Source organism: Cherax quadricarinatus, chromosome 79 (assembly GCF_038502225.1).
Source record: "Cherax quadricarinatus isolate ZL_2023a chromosome 79, ASM3850222v1, whole genome shotgun sequence".
NCBI classification, from domain to species: domain Eukaryota; kingdom Metazoa; phylum Arthropoda; class Malacostraca; order Decapoda; family Parastacidae; genus Cherax; species Cherax quadricarinatus.
Genome location: NC_091370.1, coordinates 17541156 through 17564223, shown reverse-complemented (window position 1 = coordinate 17564223; position 23068 = coordinate 17541156). Strand labels below are relative to the sequence as shown.

At 38.1% G+C, this 23068-nt stretch overlaps 1 protein-coding gene across 1 annotated transcript; it reads left to right on the top strand.

Moving 5' to 3' along the window:
- The first annotated feature begins 334 nt into the window (after positions 1-334).
- LOC128702812 (R3H domain-containing protein 4) lies at positions 335-16734 on the top strand. Its single transcript, XM_070101992.1, has 7 exons — positions 335-518; positions 2097-2266; positions 7175-7299; positions 9440-9602; positions 10351-10466; positions 14849-14990; positions 15910-16734. Exons 1-7 carry the CDS (start codon positions 451-453, stop codon positions 16020-16022), a joined length of 897 nt encoding a protein of 298 aa, XP_069958093.1. The 5' UTR covers positions 335-450; the 3' UTR covers positions 16023-16734.
- The last annotated feature ends 6334 nt before the right edge of the window (positions 16735-23068 follow it).

Sequence of the window (23068 nt, the reverse complement as noted above, 5' to 3'; positions counted from 1 at the left end):
GAGGTTCCTTCCATCGTCTTGATGCTATTAAGATGCATAGTATAAGTGGCTTTGGCATACTGCTCTTATCTGTATTTTTTGTACCTCTGTATGTGTGCTCAAATTGTTAATAAATAAATAAGATAAGATTTTGTTGGGATTTTTAACCCCGGAGGGTTAGCCACCCAGGATAACCCAAGAAAGTCGGTGCGTCACAAGGAATTCCAACCAACCCTCCCTTACCTGGGGTCAAACCTGACGACCCTTTTCCCCTCCCCTCCAGGTGCTGTATGACCCTAACGGGTTTAGCCTTTGCCCATAATAGCAACAGTATATGAAGGACAGGTGGTTGTTAAGTGGAGCCACCTGGTGGCAGCCTCACACACCACCTGGCACTAACACTGCCATCTAGTACCTCTAATCCTCTCACGTATTCCTTATTTTGTCCCATCTTGCAGAGTTTTAAGCATCATGGGTGTCATTAGGAAGCTGGTTAAGAGGACTCCAGTAATTAGCTTCAGTGAGGAGTCTGTTAACACGTAAGTTAACGTTTTTAGTCGTAACTTTTTGAGTGACCTTTTGAAGGTCTTGATATTGTCCTCTGTCCTATTTCATCCCCTCAAGGGAGGTTCCTTGATGCTGGTGAGGGGGCTCTTGATCCGAGGAATTGGATCTATGCTCCAGTTCCCTGAATTAAGCCTAAATGCTTTCCGTCTCCCACCAGACGCTGTATAATCCCTACGGGTTTAGCACTCCCCCATTATAATAATAATAAAGGCCTATTTAATAGTTTTTCACAAAATAATGGGTGTTGTATATTAAAATGGGCCAGAAGTAATGTTATTAATGGCCGTGAGTTAGATGTTACACGAGTAAGAATTTATTGATCAATATTATGAGTTAAAAGTGATGCAGCTGGAGGGCTCTTGATCCAAGGAAGGCACCTACTCCCCCCTCACTCAAGCTTAATTAGCAGTCATTCCTTGGGTTCTGTTTGATCCTTGTGGGTTTAGCACATCCCTATGACTGATATAATAATGGTGGGTTGACCCGTATGGGTCTCGGTTTTTGGGGGTTATAAGTTTAGGTACATGTGGGTTTAGCGCTTAGTAATGATTATAATAATAATCATAATTAGGTACAAGTACACATAAGTACAGTTATCATACATAGTGTAAATTATTTAGGGTAACCCAAAAAAGTCAAAGTGGCTTATTTCCATTAGGGTCCTGAAAATATATAACCCTTGTGAATTTAGAGCTTCCCCATGGATATAGTAGCCAACCACTGTCAATACTTAGAATAATAATAATAAATATATTCTTTTCTGCAGTATACAGGTAATGTAATTTACATGTAATAAAATCAAGCCACTAGCATGCGATACATTTCATAGTAAATGAGTCGAGTATCTGGTAAATTCACCGAAAACCCAAGTTGTCGAAGTTGTCCAGGCGGCAGACTCGGTGAATTGGTGAACAATAACCACGAGTTACTTAACTTGCGTTTTAGGTTAAGTTAGGTTAGCACTTTAAGGGAGGTTCCTTAGTGCCAGTGAGGGGGTTTTTGATGCAAGGAAGTGGAGATGTGCTCCCTTGGATTGAAGCTGATTATCTCTCAGTCCTTGGGATTTATGACCCCTATGAGTTTAGTGCTTTCTCTCCAAAAATGTATAATATGTTAGGTTCTGTAAATGATATTAGGTTAGTTCTAGCCATTAATTTTACAGAATTTATATAGAAAAAAATTCACCAGTAAGTGAATATTAGACACTCCTGACTGAACGAGGTATACCCTCTAGGTAAAGCCTCCGGGTATACCTCTAGATATACCTCTAGGTATACCCTCCAGGTGTAGATCAATGACCTGGGAACATCAGTGAGATCACTGGCATCCATGAATGATGGTGAATGTATTTCCTCTTTTTTTTTGTCGCCCTGCTTTTGTAAGAAATGGTACATAGTTAAACTGTACATGTATATGGTATAGTACATAAAAATACCGAAACGTTTTCTCTCTATAATAAATATGTCCTAGTGTTTGCTCATGTGTCTTTTTAAATCAATGAAGTATTGTACCATATATAGACAGTAAGAGTTTTTGTATGCTTTATACAGATTAGGAATCAGCCAGCCAGCTACACCACCATCAGAGCCAGAGTCCATAGATAGTGAGCCTCCAGTGTTTGTTCCTCGTCGTCGTGATCCACGACAGCTTTTTCAGCGCCTGGAATACCATCATCAGAATGTGCATGCTGGAGCAAGAAAGACTAGAAGATCTAATAACAGTGAGTTTGTGTGGATTCTGTGCAGTGTGATAGATTTTGCAAAATAAGGTAAGTTTGCCATTTTTCCATTTATTTTTTTTTTTGTCTGTGACCTGTATTCTGATCTTTTTGTAGAAATGTTTATAGCTGTCCTTCTTAGAGCTGGAATTTACACAAAAATAGTCTACAGAAATTATTGTGACATGTGATGTGATATTTAGATATGTGAATGTGAAATTTTAGTTTATCTTGAATTGAGATTTTTATGTATAAATTTTAAATTGATAAGTATAAATTGTGGCTGGGTTGGACAAGCCTATATTCAGAATTTTTGGCAGGGTGCATTATTCTGGCACCCTATGTACTGTATTAGAAGGGTGTCTCCTTCCATAAATAGGATATAATTATTTAAAAAAAATTATATTTTTTTGAGGTACTACTGATCTGTCAGATGAGTGTGAAATTGAAATTTGTTTGCATTCAGGCAGGATTGCTGATCTTTTTTTCTCTCTCATGAATATGTATGATGACAGGTAAATTGTATAAACTTCTACTCACATTCAATATACACATATCTTTATTTTATGTGCTTCTTAATAGCTCTTAATCCTGTAGTATTGCCATCCCAACCTAGGAAGCCTGGTGTGAGACCAGGCTGTAGGGAAGATTATCCTTAGAACCAGTAACAGATAACTCATCAGGTCTTTCCCTCCCTATTTTTTACCCATGAGTTACTGGTACCCATAGGAAGATTATTTTTAAATACATGTACGTATTGTGTAAATATACACTGGGTAATAGGTTAGTAAGTAGCAACCATGGAGGGAGGAACAGTATTACCATCCTGCCCTGGGAGTTTAGAAGAAGAGTATTGCATATATAGCATTCTAGTAGAATTACTGGTTTTTCTTTGTATCTCTGGATCATGGAAAAATAACAGGTGAATCTCGTATATTTTATTTGCAGTTAGTAATGGCTACACTAGCATTATTATCCTGTCTGGTTATTACTGTTTTTTTTTTCCTATAATAATTCCTTTCTAATTTATGAGACCTGTAATGATTACTAAAAAGAATAAGAAGAAGAAAATTGTCAAAGTGGGAAGTCTGAATGTGCATGGATGTTGTGCAAATGATAAGAAAGAGATGATTGTGGATGTTATGAATGAGAAGAAACTGGATGTCCTGGCTTTAAGTGAAACAAAGCTGAAGGGGGTGGGAGAGTTTCAATGGAGAGGAATAAATGGGATTAGGTCAGGGGTTTCAAATAGAGTTAAAGCTAAAGAAGGAGTAGCAATAATGTTGAAGGATAAGCTATGACAGGAAAAGAGGGACTACAAATGTATAAATTCAAGGATTATGTGGAGTAAAATAAAGATTGGATGTGAAAAGTGGGTTATAATAAGCATGTATGCACCTGGAGAAGAGAGAAGTGTAGAGGAGAGAGAGAGATTCTGGGAAATGTTGAGTGAATGCATGGGGAGTTTTGAATCAAGTGTGAGAGTAATGGTGGTTGGGGATTTCAATGCTAAAGTGGGTAAAAATGTTATGGAGGGAGTAGTAGGTAAATTTGGGGTGCCAGGGGTAAATGTAAATGGGGAGCCTTTAATTGAGCTATGTGTAGAAAGAAATTTGGTAATAAGTAATACATATTTTATGAAAAAGAGGATAAATAAATATACAAGGTATGATGTAGCACGTAATGAAAGTAGTTTGTTAGATTATGTATTGGTGGATAAAAGGTTGATGGGTAGGCTCCAGGATGTACATGTTTATAGAGGGGCAACTGATATATCGGATCATTATTTAGTTGTAGCTACAGTTAGAGTAACAGGTAGATGGGAAAAGAGGAAGGTGGCAACAACATGTAAGAGGGAGGTGAAAGTGTATAAACTAAGGGAGGAGGAAGTTCGGGCGAGATATAAGCGACTATTGGCAGAAAGGTGGGCTAGTGCAAAGATGAGTAGTGGGGGGGTTGAAGAGGGTTGGAATAGTTTTAAAAATGCAGTATTAGAATGTGGGGCAGAAGTTTGTGGTTATAGGAGGGTGGGGGCAGGAGGAAAGAGGAGTGATTGGTGGAATGATGAAGTAAAGGGTGTGATAAAAGAGAAAAAGGTAGCTTACGAGAGGTTTTTACAAAGCAGAAGTGTTATAAGAAGAGCAGAGTATATGGAGAGTAAAAGAAAGGTGAAGAGAGTGGTGAGAGAGTGCAAAAGGAGAGCAGATGAAAGAGTGGGAGAGGCACTGTCTAGAAATTTTAATGAAAATAAGAAAAAATTTTGGAGTGAGTTAAACAAGTTAAGAAAGCCTAGGGAAAGTATGGATTTGTCAGTTAAAAACAGAGTAGGGGAGTTAGTAGATGGGGAGAGGGAGGTATTAGGTAGATGGCGAGAATATTTTGAGGAACTTTTAAATGTTGAGGAAGAAAGGGAGGCGGTAATTTCATGCACTGGCCAGGGAGGTATACCATCTTTTAGGAGTGAAGAAGAGCAGAACGTAAGTGTGGTGGAGGTACGTGAGGCATTACATAGAATGAAAGGGGGTAAAGCAGCTGGAACTGATGGGATCATGACAGAAATGTTAAAAGCAGGGGGGGATATAGTGTTGGAGTGGTTGGTACTTTTGTTTAATAAATGTATGAAAGAGCGGAAGGTACCTAGGGATTGGCAGAGAGCATGTATAGTCCCTTTATATAAAGGGAATGGGGACAAAAGAGATTGTAAAAATTATAGAGGAATAAGTTTACTAAGTATACCAGGAAAAGTATACGGTAGAGTTATAATTGAAAGAATTAGAGGTAAGACAGAATGTAGAATTGCGGATGAGCAAGGAGGCTTCAGAGTGGGTAGGGGATGTGTAGATCAAGTGTTTACATTGAAGCATATATGTGAACAGTATTTAGATAAAGGTAGGGAAGTTTTTATTGCATTTATGGATTTAGAAAAGGCATATGATAGAGTGGATAGAGGAGCAATGTGGCAGATGTTGCAAGTATATGGAATAGGTGGTAAGTTACTAAATGCTGTAAAGAGCTTTTATGAGGATAGTGAGGCTCAGGTTAGGGTATGTAGAAGAGAGGGAGAATACTTCCCGGTAAAAGTAGGTCTTAGACAGGGATGTGTAATGTCACCATGGTTGTTTAATATATTTATAGATGGGGTTGTAAAGGAAGTAAATGCTAGGGTGTTCGGGAGAGGGGTGGGATTAAATTATGGGGAATCAAATTCAAAATGGGAATTGACACAGTTACTTTTTGCTGATGATACTGTGCTTATGGGAGATTCTAAAGAAAAATTGCAAAGGTTAGTGGATGAGTTTGAGAATGTGTGTGAAGGTAGAAAGTTGAAAGTGAACATAGAAAAGAGTAAGGTGATGAGGGTATCAAATGATTTAGATAAAGAAAAATTGGATATCAAATTGGGGAGGAGGAGTATGGAAGAAGTGAATGTTTTCAGATACTTGGGAGTTGACGTGTCGGCGGATGGATTTATGAAGGATGAGGTTAATCATAGAATTGATGAGGGAAAAAAGGTGAGTGGTGCGTTGAGGTATATGTGGAGTCAAAAAACGTTATCTATGGAGGCAAAGAAGGGAATGTATGAAAGTATAGTAGTACCAACACTCTTATATGGATGTGAAGCCTGGGTGGTAAATGCAGCAGCGAGGAGACGGTTGGAGGCAGTGGAGATGTCCTGTTTAAGGGCAATGTATGGTGTAAATATTATGCAGAAAATTCGGAGTGTGGAAATTAGGAGAAGGTGTGGAGTTAATAAAAGCATTAGTCAGAGGGCAGAAGAGGGGTTGTTGAGGTGGTTTGGTCATTTAGAGAGAATGGATCAAAGTAGAATGACATGGAAAGCATATAAATCTATAGGGGAAGGAAAGAGGGGTAGGGGTCATCCTCGAAAGGGTTGGAAAGAGGGGGTAAAGGAGGTTTTGTGGGCGAGGGGCTTGGACTTCCAGCAAGTGTGCATGAGCGTGTTAGATAGGAGTGAATGGAGACGAATGATACTTGGGACCTAACGATCTGTTGGAGTGTGAGAAGGGTAATATTTAGTGAAGGGATTCAGGGAAACCAGTTATTTTCATATAGTCGGACTTGAGTCCTGGAAATGGGAAGTACAGTACACTGCCTGCACTTTAAAGGAGGGGTTTTGGATATTGACAGTTTGGAGGGATATGTTGTGTATCTTTATACATATATGCTTCTAAACTGTTGTATTCTGAGCACCTCTGCAAAAGCAGTGATAATGTGTGAGTGTGGTGAAAGTGTTGAATGATGATGAAAGTATTTTCTTTTTGGGGATTTTCTTTCTTTTTTGGGTCACCCTGCCTCGGTGGGAGGCAACCGACTTGTTGAAAAAAAAAAAAAAAATCTATTATCATATACGTATTAACTTATAATAACTCAAAGATGCCTTTGTGGGGGAAGGGATGGGAAAGAAAGTGCTTTATTATTGTTACACTAAAGACAAACATATAATAGTAAATCACTTGAAATGCAATAAAAAGCAGAAAATGTATAATAATCGTATTATTGGCAAAATTGTTTGTTGCTGATTTTTCCGTTATCTGAGTTGGTTCTTTTTGCTGTATGTTCATGTACAAAGCACTCTGTCTGGTAGTTACTGCTCAGTTTGATGACTATTCTTGTGATGATGTTATTGTTCAATACACAAATAACCCACACAGGAGAGAAAAGCTTATGACGATGTTTCGGTCTGACTTAGACCATTTACAAGTGACTCATAAGTGGTCCAAATTGGACCAAAATGTCATGATCTTCTCTCTCTCCTATGTGTAGGTTATTTGTGTATTGTTCCAGTCATGGTATTGTGCCTTTTGTTCTTTGTGAAGAATGTTCATTAAACTGCAAAATAAATGTTAAGAATTTATTACTTTCAGTTTTTTGCATTTGGTCTCTTGACAGCTCAAGCCTTGCAGACACTTCTGGAGGATGAGTTTGAGGAAAGTCAGGAGCTTAGCATTTCTGACTTAAAACCCAAGATCCATAGTGCTTTCACAGAGCTCCACACTGATTACAACAATATGCGGGTAATTACTTTTATTATGCTATTATTGTTATTGATGCTAATAAAAGGCGCTTGACCTCCGGAATTGGACTTGTCCTTCTCTTCCTTCGATTAACCTGATTCTCTTATTCTTCAGCCTCAGTATTACCCCTACAAGTTTAGTGCTTCCTCTAAATATATAATAATAATATATAATAATAATAATAATAATAATAATAATAATAATAATAATAATAATAATAATAATAATAATAATAATAATAATCTGCCATATTTCCTCTCAGGCTTTTTGCTTTGAACTGATTACAGTTTAGAGACCAGAAACTTGTAACTAATTAATGTGGGATTTTTAAATTATATGGCATACATTCCTGTTTACTAAAGAATGCTCCTAATGGCCAAAATACAGGAATTCATTTTGCATGAACTTAAATAGACGAGACATGTTAGGAAATTGCTCACAGATTTAAGAAATGCCTGTTTGAGTTATTAAGAAAAAGATAGAGGGAAATAAAAGGTAGGCAGTAGAAAAAAAAGGGAATGTGATAACCACACACAAGATCATAAAAATATTTGAGAAAAGAGACCCCTGTTATATATGATGCCTTTATCGACTGGGAGAATAAGAAGCCAAAGGAATATTGTAAATTTTTCACTTAGTGGTAGAATGTCTGAAGTATCATAGAATGTATATGTACTACAAAAATTGGAATCTATAAAAATTAGATGACGAATTTAACATAGGAGTCAAGCATAGTTCAGCTGGTATATGTACAAATAGGTCATCTCCAGTACACAGCAGTGAGATACCCCAGTTAGGAACTAGAGCAGTAAAGCAGTTGTATAATAATTGGAGCCAAGGAAGCCTAGATTAGTGCAAGGAAGAGCTAGCAATATGGGGTATATGCAAGGAATTATTAATGGAGTAGAATGAACAAAAATGGCAAGTGTGTGAAATTGCAGGTGCAGAGTGAGAGGAAGCAAGCAACTACGTGGTGGTACTTAGAAAGATCAAACTTGAAAAGGATGACAATAAAATCTCTTAACATAATCTGAAGATAGAAGGCATGCTCTGAACAGTATGAAAGCACTTTTGTCATCTCAAATCCAAATCCAAGTACATATTCTTAACTTCTTCTTTCAACAAACTGGCCATATCCCACCAAAGCAGGGTGGCCCAAAAAGAAAAAGAAAAGTTTCTCTTTTTAACTTCAGTAATGTATACAGGAGAAGGGGATACTAGCCCCTTGCTCCCGGCATTTTAGTTGCCTCTTACGACACGTATGGCTTACGGAGGAAGAATTCTGTTCCACCTCCCCATAGAGAAGTATTCTTAACTAATGATAAATTATGAACTCAAAAAATAATATATAACAGGTTTCAGCAAGTGTACGTGAGCGTATTAGATAGGAGTGAATAGAGACGAATGGTATTTGGGACCTGACGAGCTGTTGGAGTGTGAGCAGGGTAATATTTGGTGAAGGGATTCAGGGAAACCGGTTATTTTTATATAGCCGGACTTGAGTCCTGGAAATGGGAAGTACAATGCCTGCACTCTAAAGGAGGGGTTTGGGATATTGGCAGTTTGGGGGGATATGTTGTGTATCTTTATACGTACAGTATATGTTTCTAAACTGTTGTATTCTGAGCACCTCTGCAAAAACACTGATTATGTATGAATGAGGTGAAAGTGTTGAATGATGATGAAAGTATTTTCTTTTTGGGGATTTTCTCTCTTTTTAGGTCATCTTGCCTCGGTGGGAGATGGCCAACTTGTTAAAAAAAAAAAAAAAAAAAAAAGGTTGATGACCAACATGCTTACATTCACCATAGAAGGCTCACTGCATGATACTGGAAAAAAATCAACTCTATTAATGTCAAGATAAATAATACACACAAAGAAAAGGCAAAGAAAAATTAATACATTTTCACCTAGCTAAAATCTTAAATTCACCACATGCATCCAGTACATATCAAAGGTAGCTTACAAATAGTTTTCATTCTTTATTTATCATTTTAATCTTGTTAACAAATTATCACTTCCTTTTTATATTTTTCTCTTATAATTGTTGTATTTTAGGAAGAAAAACTACTGTAACTAAACAGGAACCTTAAAAAATAAAAGGCTGGCAGGGCTGTCCTCATGAACGTGGGTATTGCAGGTGTGGCAGTACTTTATAGCACGGGACGAGAATGAGCAAAAGGTCTACCTGGAAGCCATTCGTCCAAAGGACCAAAAAAGACATGGCAAGACTGTTAGTGGGTTCTCCTTTACTCAGGTGCCGATTAATGCTGAAAGTTCGTCTGAGGACCATTCAGAAGCTGGTTAGTTAATCCAAATATTGCAAGAAATGTTTTGATACTGAATTTTTTAGCTATTTATGTAATCTCTGTGGTATTTTTCTTTTTATTGTATCTGTGGTGATATGTACGTCTTGTTTCTCGTTCAGATACTTGACTCCATCCTCCCACGTTATTCTTAAGATCTTATTAGTTTTCTTTTCCTAGCCTCACTAGAGTACTACTTTATTTTCATCATATTGTTTCATCTTTCAGTACATGTATATGGTATCACGTTCATATCACAAAACTTCAGCTTTTTACAATCTCTCATTTTCCTTGTTTTGCAGCTATTCTGTATACTTTTTTGAGTAGTGTATTAGGAGCTTAAGAATATATTTGTTTTGGGGAGGTTTGCATTGATTGTTGTACAGTATCTTGAGTAATAATAAATTACTAGGAGAGATCAATTACAGTATCTCAAATGGTCCAAGTTGGACCAAAATGTCATTGTAAATTTCTCTCTCCAATGTGCGGGTTATTTGTGCATTGCTCCAGCCACGGTGTTGTGCCTTTATGTTCTTTGCAGTTTCTTCAAAAAATTTACCAGTATTGTTTATTTTTCAGTATATGCATTATGAAGGTTTTTTCTGTGATTGGAGAATGGGTATATTAAGTAGCCTGTGCTTGCCCATTAAATCCATTTTAATTTTGTTTTCTCAGTATGTTAAGGACTGGTAGCAGGTAGTGTATAATAGTCATTGTTACATGCACTTCCTCTCATGATCTGTAGGTGTGTCACAAGTGAGTGACTGTCGTTGTGTTCATCCTGCTTGTAACGAAGAGCAACGGTTTGGCTTGCTGAAACCACAAATGAAATCTCTGCTCAAGAAAAGGCATTTGCCCCTGGTAAGTTGTCATATGTGGGCACCTCTACAGAGATAGTGATTATGTGTGAATGATGGTGAAAGTGCTGAATGAGGGTGAAAGTGTTTCTTTTTTGGGTCGCCCTGCATTGGCAGGAGACAGCCGGGGTGTTGAAAAAAAAAATTATATTTTTCATTAGTTATTAATGCATTGACTGTAATGGGTAATATAATTCATTTTGTCTAGAAATGACTATGACCACAAAGTCTGGTTTAATTTAGTTAATTTTGGGAGATGTTAAGTGAATGTATAGGAGCCTTTGAACCAAGTGAGAGAGTAATTGTGGTAGGGGACCTGAATGCTAAAGTAGGAGAAACTTTTAGAGAGGGTGTGGTAGGTAAGTTTGGGGTGCCAGGTGTAAATGATAATGGGAGCCCTTTGATTGAACTTTGTATAGAAAGGGGTTTAGTTATAGGTAATACATATTTTAAGAAAAAGAGGATAAATAAGTATACAAGATATGATGTAGGGCAAAATGACAGTAGTTTGTTGGATTATGTATTGGTAGATAAAAGACTGTTGAGTAGACTTCAGGATGTACATGTTTATAGAGGGGCCACAGATATATCAGATCACTTTCTAGTTGTAGCTAGACTGAGAGTAAAAGGTAGATGGGATACAAGGAGAATAGAAGCATCAGGGAAGAGAGAGGTGAAGGTTTATAAACTAAAAGAGGAGGCAGTTAGGGTAAGATATAAACAGCTATTGGAGGATAGATGGGCTAATGAGAGCATAGGCAATGGGGTCGAAGAGGTAAGGGGTAGGTTTAAAAATGTAGTGTTAGAGTGTTCAGCAGAAGTTTGTGGTTACAGGAAAGTGGGTGCAGGAGGGAAGAGGAGCGATTGGTGGAATGATGATGTGAAGAGAGTAGTAAGGGAGAAAAAGTTAGCATATGAGAAGTTTTTACAAAGTAGAAGTGATGCAAGGAGGGAAGAGTATATGGAGAAAAAGAGAGAGGTTAAGAGAGTGGTGAAGCAATGTAAAAAGAGAGCAAATGAGAGAGTGGGTGAGATGTTATCAACAAATTTTGTTGAAAATAAGAAAAAGTTTTGGAGTGAGATTAACAAGTTAAGAAAGCCTAGAGAACAAATGGATTTGTCAGTTAAAAATAGGAGAGGAGAGTTATTAAATGGAGAGTTAGAGGTATTGGGAAGATGGAGGGAATATTTTGAGGAATTGTTAAATGTTGATGAAGATAGGGAAGCTGTGATTTCGTGTATAGGGCAAGGAGGAACAACATCTTGTAGGAGTGAGGAAGAGCCAGTTGTTAGTGTGGGGGAAGTTCGTGAGGCAGTAGGTAAAATGAAAGGGGGTAAGGCAGCCGGGATTGATGGGATAAAGATAGAAATGTTAAAAGCAGGTGGGGATATAGTTTTGGAGTGGTTGGTGCAATTATTTAATAAATGTATAGAAGAGGGTAAGGTACCTAGGGATTGGCAGAGAGCATGCATAGTTCCTTTGTATAAAGGCAAAGGGGATAAAAGAGAGTGCAAAAATTATAGGGGGATAAGTCTGTTGAGTATACCTGGCAAAGTGTATGGTAGAGTTATTATTGAAAGAATTAAGAGTAAGACGGAGAATAGGATAGCAGATGAACAAGGAGGCTTTAGGAAAGGTAGGGGGTGTGTGGACCAGGTGTTTACAGTGAAACATATAAGTGAACAGTATTTAGATAAGGCTAAAGAGGTCTTTGTGGCATTTATGGATTTGGAAAAGGCGTATGACAGGGTGGATAGGGGGGCAATGTGGCAGATGTTGCAGGTGTATGGTGTAGGAGGTAGGTTACTGAAAGCAGTGAAGAGTTTTTACGAGGATAGTGAGGCTCAAGTTAGAGTATGTAGGAAAGAGGGAAATTATTTCACAGTAAAAGTAGGCCTTAGACAAGGGTGTGTGATATCACCGTGGTTGTTTAATATATTTATAGATGGGGTTGTAAGAGAAGTAAATGCGAGGGTCTTGGCAAGAGGCGTGGAGTTAAAAGATAAAGAATCACACATAAAGTGGGAGTTGTCACAGTTGCTCTTTGCTGATGACACTGTGCTCTTGGGAGATTCTGAAGAGAAGTTGCAGAGATTGGTGGATGAATTTGGTAGGGTGTGCAAAAGAAGAAAATTGAAAGTGAATACAGGAAAGAGTAAGGTTATGAGGATAACAAAAAGATTAGGTGATGAAATATTGGATATCAGATTGGAGGAAGAGAGTATGGAGGAGGTGAATATATTCAGATATTTGGGAGTGGACGTGTCAGCGGATGGGTCTATGAAAGATGAGGTGAATCATAGAATTGATGAGGGAAAAAGGGTGAGTGGTGCACTTAGGAGTCTCTGGAGACAAAGAACTTTGTCCTTGGAGGCAAAGAGGGGAATGTATGAGAGTATAGTTTTACCAACACTCTTACATGGGTGATGAATGTTGCAGCGAGGAGAAGGCTGGAGGCAGTGGAGATGTCATGTCTGAGAGCAATGTGTGGTGTGAATATAATGCAGAGAATTCGTAGTTTGGAAGTTAGGAGGAGGTGCGGGATTACCAAAACTGTTGCCCAGAGGGCTGAGGAAGGGTTGTTGAGGTGGTTTGGACATGTGGAGAGAATGGAGCGAAACAGAATAGCTTCAAGAGTGTATCAGTCTGTAGTGGAAGGAAGGCGGGGTAGGGGTCGGCCTAGGAAAGGTTGGAGGGAGGGGGTAAAGGAGGTTTTGTGTGCGAGGGGCTTGGACTTCCAGCAGGCATGCGTGAGCGTGTTTGATAGCAGTGAATGGAGACAAATGGTTTTTAATACTTGACGTGCTGTTGGAGTGTGAGCAAAGTAACATTTATGAAGGGGTTCAGGGAAACCGGCAGGCCGGACTTGAGTCCTGGAGATGGGAAGTACAGTGCCTGCACTCTGAAGGAGGGGTGTTAATGTTGCAGTTTAAAAACTGTAGTGTAAAGCACCCTTCTGGCAAGACAGTGATGGAGTGAATGATGGTGAAAGTTTTTCTTTTTCGGGCCACCCTGCCTTGGTGGGAATCGGCCAGTGTGATAAAAAAAAAAATAATTCATTAATATGGAACAGTGAGTGTTATACCTTTTTGTCTTGAAAGTTTGACATGATTGATTATTGTTATTTGTATTACAATCTAGAAGAAATGTAATTCAGGTTGTCACTAATTAAGAGCATACTAATACTGCAGGATTAGAGCAATATGTCGTAAACATTAAGTAAGTTTATTCAGGTATACACAAATACAGTTACATAGATTATCATACATAGCAGCATATGTGTAAAGTAACTAGGATAACCCAAAAAAGTGATTTATTATGTATTACTCTTGCATAATTACTTTGCTGGAAGAAAAGCATTTAGATCAAGAAGAGATGCAGAAGAAGTTGTTTTCAATTATGTATTTGCAACTCGTTGCAAATTGAGAGTTAAAGCAGACTGTTTCATGTAGGTACAGGTTGACATGATGCACTTTTAAACAGTGTATGCATTGGCTTATGGAAAATATGCAGATTATTATAATTATTATAATCATGGGGGAAAGGGGTGGAAGGTATTCAGGCTCAATTCAGGGAACTGGAGCACAGCTCCAATTTCCTAGATCAAGAGCCCCTCACCAGCTTCAAGGAACCTCCCTTGAGGGGGAATAATATGCAGAAAGAATCCTCCTGCCACTATTGATGGTCATTAATTTTTATAAGTATCAAATTTCCATTTGTTGCCCAATTTACTTTATTGTAGTGAAATCCTGAAGACTTTTAGGTATGATAATTTATATAGAAGGGGTTACTAGCCCCGTTGCTCCCAGCATTTTAGTCACCTTTCACGACACATGGTTCACAGAAGAGGTATTCTTCTCCACTTTCCCACGGAGATGAAAGGAAATAATATAAGAACAAGGACTATTAAGAAAACTAGAAAACTCAGATGGGTTAGTATGAACATACATATACATGCATGTGTAGTATGAACTAAGTGTAGGTAGAAGTAGCAAGATGTACATGTCATCTTGCATGTTTGAGACAGATTATTATTATAATCAAAAAGAAGCGGTAAGCCACAAGGGCTATAGTTTGAGACAGAAAGATGCTAGCAATCCTACCATTGTGTAAAATAATGTTGCTTAGGAACCATATAGGTCCCCAGCTATTCTTTTTCTAACAAAGCATTTTGCTTTTATGATATAAAGGTGTCTGCCATAATATATACTGTGGTAGGATTATTATTATAATCAGAGTGTAGCATTATAGTACGTATTATAATAAAAAAGAAGCACTAAACCACTATGGTTAGTTCAGTGTAATAAGTACTGTGATCACCCATAGGTGAGTTTTATTAAATAGATATTATTACAGTAAGGTACTTAATTTATTTTTTTGTGCAGGGCATTCTTTCTTACCTTGAAGAGGAGGTCGTGGCATTATTTACATCTGATCCTTCCACGGTCTACATCACTCAGGAATTGACTAGCTTTGAGCGACTCCTACTGCATGCACTTTGTCAGTATAATTTTCTGAGCTCCAAAAGTAAGTGAAATTATTTTTTTTTCTTTAAGTATCACTTCCAAGTCTGGGCTTGTGTAACAGTGTTCTAGTAAGTTATTTTGAAAAATCATAAGTGCACAGACTATCATAAAAGATAGAAATGACATACCAAAAAATTATGGTGTGAATATTTGTGTACTTTGTATGACTATTTGTAATTAGCTATTTATATCCTGTTTTCAGTATTTAGTGTGGTATAAAAAGTTTCCAGTAGTTTACAGTCTTGGAGTATTTTTTTTTTTTCATTTTAATTAGAGGAACAACACTAAGCCCACAGTGGTCATATAGTGCCTGGGGAATGGGAGGCACTCAGGTTTGATCCAAGGAGAGGGAGGATGTCTGTTTCCTTGGAGCAAGCACCCCCCTCCCCATCAGCATCAGTGCATCTCAAGGGGATCTTGTAGCAGTCTCTAAAATTTTCCCATGGAAAACTTGTCTACATATTCTTTTAAGAGGCATGGTGCTTTCTTATCTGATCATGATTTTCCTCTTTAAATCCAATAGCAACAGCTTTACCTCCTCTCTGGTATTTCAATGTCTTCCATTTCATTAGCTCCACTACAACTAAAGGGTTCTCTTGTGTAAACATACTTTGTACCTCCAAATTTAGTATCTCATATCAGAGATAACCAATTTGAGACAATGCACATTCTGTATTTTGTAGTTCATAGGCCATATCATTGCTGACCAGCAGACACAGTCATGTAAAAAGTTCAACATTGAAGTTTATTACTAGTCATACTTTAAATTTTGATCTTGTCTTAAAAAAATTATGAAATGGTTAGCTTATAATAAAAAGGCAGAGTACTTTTGACAATATATTGAGGTAAAATTATTGTCCTTCAGTGATTAACTTCAACCTCTAGTTAAATTATATAATAATAATATTTTCACATTGCAGGTGCTACCATAGCCAGTGTGAGAAGAACAAAGGTGAAAAATGATAGAGGTTGCTTTCATGCTCCAAGTGTGTCACTTACTCAGTACATTGAGACCTGTTACAGAGCTAAGTAACATTTGCCATTTCAAAATTCTACCTTTAGCACTCCTCACCACCCTTCCTGACGTTGCCTCCAGCATCCTTTTTTCTCTCGCTGCCTCTGATCTGGCATAATACATCTTTTAGTACATCTTACCCTGCAGTGCCATATGACTCTTGTGGGTTTAGCACTTAGTATTAATTTAAATTCTGTGTTGTGGTTTAAATTGTCTGAATTTCATGTTAGATACATGAGCTTATATTGTTTGACATACTGTATTGTAGTAAGACTTTTTGCCATTTTCATACAGTCTGATCATTTGTAATGCAATTAATGGTGCATTTGTTTATCATATATACAGTTGTAATACCTGCATATCATGGTTTCCCAATGTTTTCAAATAAATGGCTTGAAGGTTAATAGGCAATCCATCTCTTGAGAAACTTTGAAAGTGTACTTACGAGATGACAAATTTTTACGTAATGTAAGATTTTTTTGTGTTAAATGCAAACTTGAAGTTGTATTTAATTTTTACAATAGATAGGAAATTGCTGATGAACTGGTCAGTTATGTTTTAATATAAATTACTGATATTTTTTTGTCTGGTTTACTTTAAAAAAATTATAGTGATACTTTACAGTTTATTAATTTTGTTATGTCTTGAAATATTCTTATATTTGTGACTCTTATTTAGTAAGAGAAATGACTCCAAATTCAGTTTTATTAAATTCTTACCTTGTAAATAACTTTAATTAACCTGTTATTGAATGGCGGTGTTAACATCTATGGCCTTGACAGGGTGAAGGCATCTACACCTTGGGTATTATCATCATAAAAAATGAAGCACTAAACACCTTGAGTAAATGTATTATTTCATGGAATAATTTTACAATTCTTTAATAATGTAATATAGCATTTGTTTCTATGTACTGTACTGTGTAATCTCAAGGGAGATTACTGGATGGTGATGGGCTCTTAATCCAAGTAAATGGCCCTGTCCTTCCCTTCCTTGGATCAAATCTGATTATATTTCAGGTGCTGTATAACCACTATAGGTATGGGTGTTTTAAAGTGCTAAACCCACAAGGGTCATGCAGAAATAGTTGTGTGTGAAGGTTAGGATTTATTATCATGAGGGAGCACTAAACCTGTAGGGATTATACAGTGCCTGTAGGGCAGTGGGGGGGGGGGGATGAAAGGCATTCAGGCTCGAACTAGGGAACTGGAGCACAGATTCAGTTCCCTAGATCAAGAGCCCCTCACCAGCATCAAGGAACCTCCATTGATTGGGGAGGGGGGTTGAAGGTTAGGAATGAGTAAGGGGTATGGGTGTGAGAGGGTACGGGTTAGCAGAGGTGAGGGTCAGTGCAAGAGGAAAGTGGAAATCAATGTTGGTGCATTAGTTTGTTAAACAAGTTGGAGAAAGCATCAAAGGTGGGACTTTTACAAATGTTAGATTATGTTGGGGCGGTGTAGATGATGGAAGTGAATCTGCATATTTGCACTATGGGTGTAGCACTTTCCTTATACGTATATGAAAATGTAGTGTAGTAAAACATTTTAAGTGGAGTTAATGTTAACAATGATTTTCCAGTAATTCATATTTTGGTAATATGGTGGGTGTGGAAATTCCAACCTAAAGGTTTTAAGGAAAAAAAGTTCCCTTGGATAAGGTCATTTTGAGAAGCCAAGTACAGTGGACCCCCAGTTTACGATCAGCTCCCAATACGACCAATTATGTAAGTGTATTTATGTAAGTGCATTTGTATGTGTATGTTTGGGGGTCTGAAATGGACTAATCTAATTCACAATATTCCTTATGGGAACAAATTCGGTCAGTACTGGCACCTGAACATACTTCTGGAATGAAATAATATCGTAAACCGGGGGTCCACTGTACTTCCTAAACAATAATATTCAGATATTAAAATGCAAAATTTACTGTAATTAACTTTTACTAACGAAAAACTGCCGAAGTAGTAATATATCAACACGTCCAATCAACGTAACACACAATTGCTAAATTGTACCAATGTCACAGGTTGGCATTATTACCAATAAGCTAAGTAATATTTATTTACTTCATGAGAGGAGCATTAAGCCAGTTCAGTTAGTCTTGGTAAATGGGAGGAGAATCAAATTAGATCAAAGGAAAGGGAGGTTAACTCCAATTCTTTGGATGAAGAGACCTTCACTGGCATCAAGGCACCCCCCTTGAAGGGATACTGCAGTTGTGTGTATATATTAAAATACAATTGGTACAAATTAATGCCAAATGTTTAAGTAAACATCATGACAGCTCCCATTATGCACTATCTGATGAGGACTAGTAAACAAATCCAACAGATTTGTATATTGAAATTTTACATAAGAAAGAAACAGATGAATGTGATGAGCTATGATGTATTTACTGGAAAAAAGGGCATATAAAAGCATCCTCTCTTACATTAAAGTAACAATCAACACAATGGTAACATCAACCAGCTCTATGATTTTTTTGTACAGTACATTTAGACAAAGTACAGGAGCTCACTGATTATCTGGCCTCCTTGTACAAGAGGACACACTGGATATTCAATCAGTGAACAATAAATTTTATAATCCCTTTTTTTTTGTTGTACATTTTTTAGCATTATATATTTAGGTGCTGGATCAAACTAGATCACCAGTTAATGCTAAATGCCAAATAACCAATTGCCAGGTAATTGATGACCTACTGTACTGTACTTACAAACCTAAATTTTCAGATATATATCATTGATGAGTTTTGAGAGTTTTGTTACTCCCAGACAAATACAGAAATCATAATTAAGTCATCAAAAGATCATACTCTTTTTACCCATACATGTACTATACTAATAGTATTAGTTAAATTTTTAAATATTAATTTATTCATCTATATCTGTAATGATGCACTCTGTACTACAAAGCATCATAATTAATGAGGAGTGAAAGGCTAATTGTACCACAGTGGAAATTTGATACACTGTATATTAAAGATAAAATGGAAAAATATCAAAAGGTCATTGACATTTGGCAAATTAAGACAAATAACATGAGCTCGCTGTAGAATGCAATACCTTCCATTGCATAATTTGTTTTTATATTCATTATAAAATGCTAAACCCATATGGTTCACATAATACATAATTTATATAAAAAAGAAGTTTTTAATTCTTCATCCAGAGTTTAAATCAAAGCCAAACAAGTGTAGTATACTACATACATATATCTTATTTGCAAGTTTGAAACCTTTTAGCAGACTTAGGCAACAGTCCTATATTACTCAACTCTCAAATTTTATATATGTAATAACACTGCCATTCCTAGTTTTGGACTTGGATGCTCAAGATCCTTTAGGGATTGAAGTCAAATAATATTTGATTCAGTACTTCAGCACAGCCAGCTTCTTACATATGACTACACTCTACAAATAATGACAACTCTCATTCAAGATACTCCTATTCCTGCTGAAAAACTTTAACCTACTTATCCATTAAGAAAACTTAGTATAGAGAAAAATAGTTACAGCAATATTTGTGCTATCACAGATGTACAACACAAAAAAAATAGTTAATTCTAGCTTAAAGTGAAAAAACATTAGAAAGAGCTGTTCATTTACAGTATCTTAATATGGATTAGTTACAAAATTAGACCCCTCAGGGAACTGCCTTGATGCTGGCAGTGGATCTTGATCCAAGAAACTGGACTTACCTCATAGGGAAATTTGTGCACTCAACTTACTCAAATCTCCCACCAAGGCTTAGTATTTAGTAAATAATCTAAATTGCATGCATGTCAACATATTGTGCAGGATGCAATCATGGTGTAAGCACTACTGTTTCATCAGGATTATATTATTATTATTATAATCAAAAAGAAGCGCTAAGCCACAAGGGCTATATCAGGATTATAATAATCATGGAGTAACACTAAACCCACAGGATTATACAGCACATCTGGGGGTGGGGGGATGGAAGATATTCAAGCTTAATTCAGGGAACCTGAACACAGATCCAATTCCCTAGATCAAGAGCCCCTCACCAGCATCAAGAAGCCTCCCTTGAGGGATGTTTCATCAGATTTAAACTTTAGTGTTATTATTATAATCAAAAAGAAGCACTAAGCCACAAGGGCTATACAGCACCTGTGTTAATTTAAGGAAGGCTTAAATCATAAGATACCAGAATTATTACAGTACATACTGTATTTTAGGATTTTCTCATATTATCTTTTGGTAATGAAATTTGATGTGGATTATTATTGGAACTTGATGGGTCGAGATGGAGATTGGCACCATCACCATTGTTGTTTAAAATTATAATAATAATATTATTATTATTATTATAATCAAAAAGAAGCGCTAAGCCACAAGGGCTATACAGCGCTGCAGGGTAGGGAAGGAAGCAAGGGAATTGGATGGCAGGAGGGAGGGGGGATGATCAGCAGGTTACAGAAAACAGCGGGGCAGGGGATAGTACGGGGGTAGAGGGTAGCAAGAGATACAAGTAGAAAGGGCTGAAAGTATCAGAATTTGTGAAGTAAGTCAGTCGTTGTCAAAAAGTCAATAAGAGAGTCCGGATGAAAGGTGGGTCCATCAGCGAGAAGGGAAGGTAAAGAGAGAGCAGCGGGGCGAAGACGACGACAGAGGTAAATTCTGCGTGCTCGTTGATAAAGTGGGCAGTCCAACAGAATGTGGCTGACTGATAATGGAGCTTGGCAATTCTCACAGAGAGGAGCAAGACGCCTCTCCATGAGATATCCATGAGTAAGACGAGTATGGCCAATGCGAAGACGGGAGAGAGTAGTCTCCCAACCTCGACACTGGTGATAAGAAGACGGCCAGTAACCTATACTCGGTTTAATAGACTGAAGTTTGTTGCCGAGCATAGTAGACCAACGTTGTTGCCAACGGGTGTGAAGGTGGGAAGATATTACAGCAAAATAGTCCGTACATGGAATACCTCTATAAGAAACTGGTAGGTCATGTACTGCTGACCGCGCAGCAGTGTCTGCCTGTTCATTGCCCTGTACGTCAACATGACCAGGGACCCAACAAAAAACAATATCTTTATGCTTAGTAAAGATGCGGCGTAGCCAAAGTTGGATACGGAGGACTAAGGGGTGAGGTGTATCAAATTTTTTTATAGCCTGTAAAGCACTAAGGGAGTCTGAGACAACCACAAATGATGACACAGGCATAGATGCAATACGGATAAGTGCTGTAAGGATGGCATATAATTCAGCAGTAAAAATACTAGCTGAAGATAGTAAATGCCCTTGTACGACGCTGTCCGGAAACACTGCTGCGAATCCTACGCCGTCAGAAGACTTAGAGCCATCTGTGTACACAGCAATGGCATGAGAATGAGAGTGAAAGTGGTCAAGAAAAAGAGAGCGGGAAGCGACCGTAGACAGTTGGGCTTTCGAGCAAGGGAGGGAGAAAGAACAGACTCGAACAGCTGGGACCTCCCAGGGGGGTAGGGAAAAGTGAGATGCTACATGTACATAGAAAGGTGGTAGTTGAAGAGAAGACAAGAGCGAATGAAGGCGAAGAGAGAAGGGACGGAGTAAGCAGGGGCGGCGAACAAATAAAGAATGTCTACTAATATCAGTGACCATTCTATAAATGGAAGGATTGCGGAGATCATGAGAGCGTACATAGTAGCGCAGGCAATGGGCATCACGGCGATCAGATAAGGATGGAACGTTCGCTTCTGCATAGAGGCTTTCGACAGGGGAAGAGCGAAAAGCACCAAGGCATAAACGTAATCCTTGGTGATGAATGGGGTTAAGGCTAGAGAGAGTAGCAGGAGATGCCGCTGAATAGATCTGGTCACCATAATCAAGTTTCGATAAAATAAGGGTGGAATGTAGGTGAAGGAGGGTTCGACGATCAGCTCCCCACGAAAGATGAGCAAGGGTTTTAAGAAGGTTCAGCCGGCTGTGACAAGTTGCCTTCAGAGAGGTAATGTGAGGTTTCCAGGATAACCTACGATCAAAGAGGAGGCCCAGAAACTTGACTGTATCACGTTCAGGGATACGTGAGCCATAGAGGTACAAAGGATGATCAGAGATGACAGAGCGTCTAGTGAAAGTGATTTGGTGGGTTTTAGTGCTGGAAAATTTAAACCCATGTGTGGTGGCCCAATTGGAAACACGGTCGACTGCATGCTGGAGAGAAACTGTAAGGAGGTGACAGTCAGCGCCTGCACAGGCAATAGCGAAGTCATCAACATAGAGTGATGACCAAATATTTGACGGAAGACTAGAGGCCAAATCATTAATAGCAAGGAGAAAAAGTGTTGTGCTCAGAACACATCCCTGGGGGACACCTTCAGCTTGGACAAAGTCCGGGGAGAGCACATTATTAACCCGAACACGGAAATGCCTGTCAGTTAAAAAGTTCTTAAGGAAGGATGGTAGATTGCCTCGAAGGCCTAAGGAGTGGGCTTGGGCTAAAATATTATACCTCCAAGTTGTGTCATATGCCTTCTCAAGGTCAAAAAATATGGCAATAACTGAGTGGTTATTCGCAAAGGCATTACGAACATACGTATCCAAGCGCAGTAAGGGGTCTATGGTAGAACGTCCCTTACGAAAGCCATATTGACGAGTGGAGAGACTGTTGTGTGTCTCTAAATACCACACTAAACGTCTATTTACTAGACGTTCCATTACTTTGCAAACTGCACTGGTAAGAGCAATGGGACGATAGTGGGAGGTTTCATGTCCCGTAGTGCCTGGTTTGCGGAAAGGGAGAACAATGGCGGATTTCCACAGCTGTGGAAGAACTCCTTGTGACCAAATAAGATTGTAAAGGTGTAATAGGACTGCAAGGGCTGACTGATGTAGATGTTGTAGCATACGAATATGAATGTCGTCGGGCCCAGCTGCCGATGATCGACAAGCTGAGAGTGTTGCCTCCAGTTCTTGAAGTGTAAAAGGCACATTATACTGTTCTTCTCTGAGAGAAGAAAAGTCCAAGGGTGCTAACTCTCTGGCAGACTTTGAGGAAAGAAATGAGGGGCATAGATGGAGTCCCTGAGAAATACGGACCAGATGATTGCCAATTTCATT

Excerpts from the sequence above, each read along its gene's own strand:
- LOC128702812 (XM_070101992.1), top strand. The coding sequence starts at position 451 with ATGGGTGTCATTAGGAAGCTGGTTAAGAGGACTCCAGTAATTAGCTTC. Across the intron at positions 7,300-9,439 it reads CTGATTACAACAATATGCGG|GTGTGGCAGTACTTTATAGC; the intron begins GTAATTACTTTT and ends TGGGTATTGCAG. Across the intron at positions 9,603-10,350 it reads TGAGGACCATTCAGAAGCTG|GTGTGTCACAAGTGAGTGAC; the intron begins GTTAGTTAATCC and ends CATGATCTGTAG.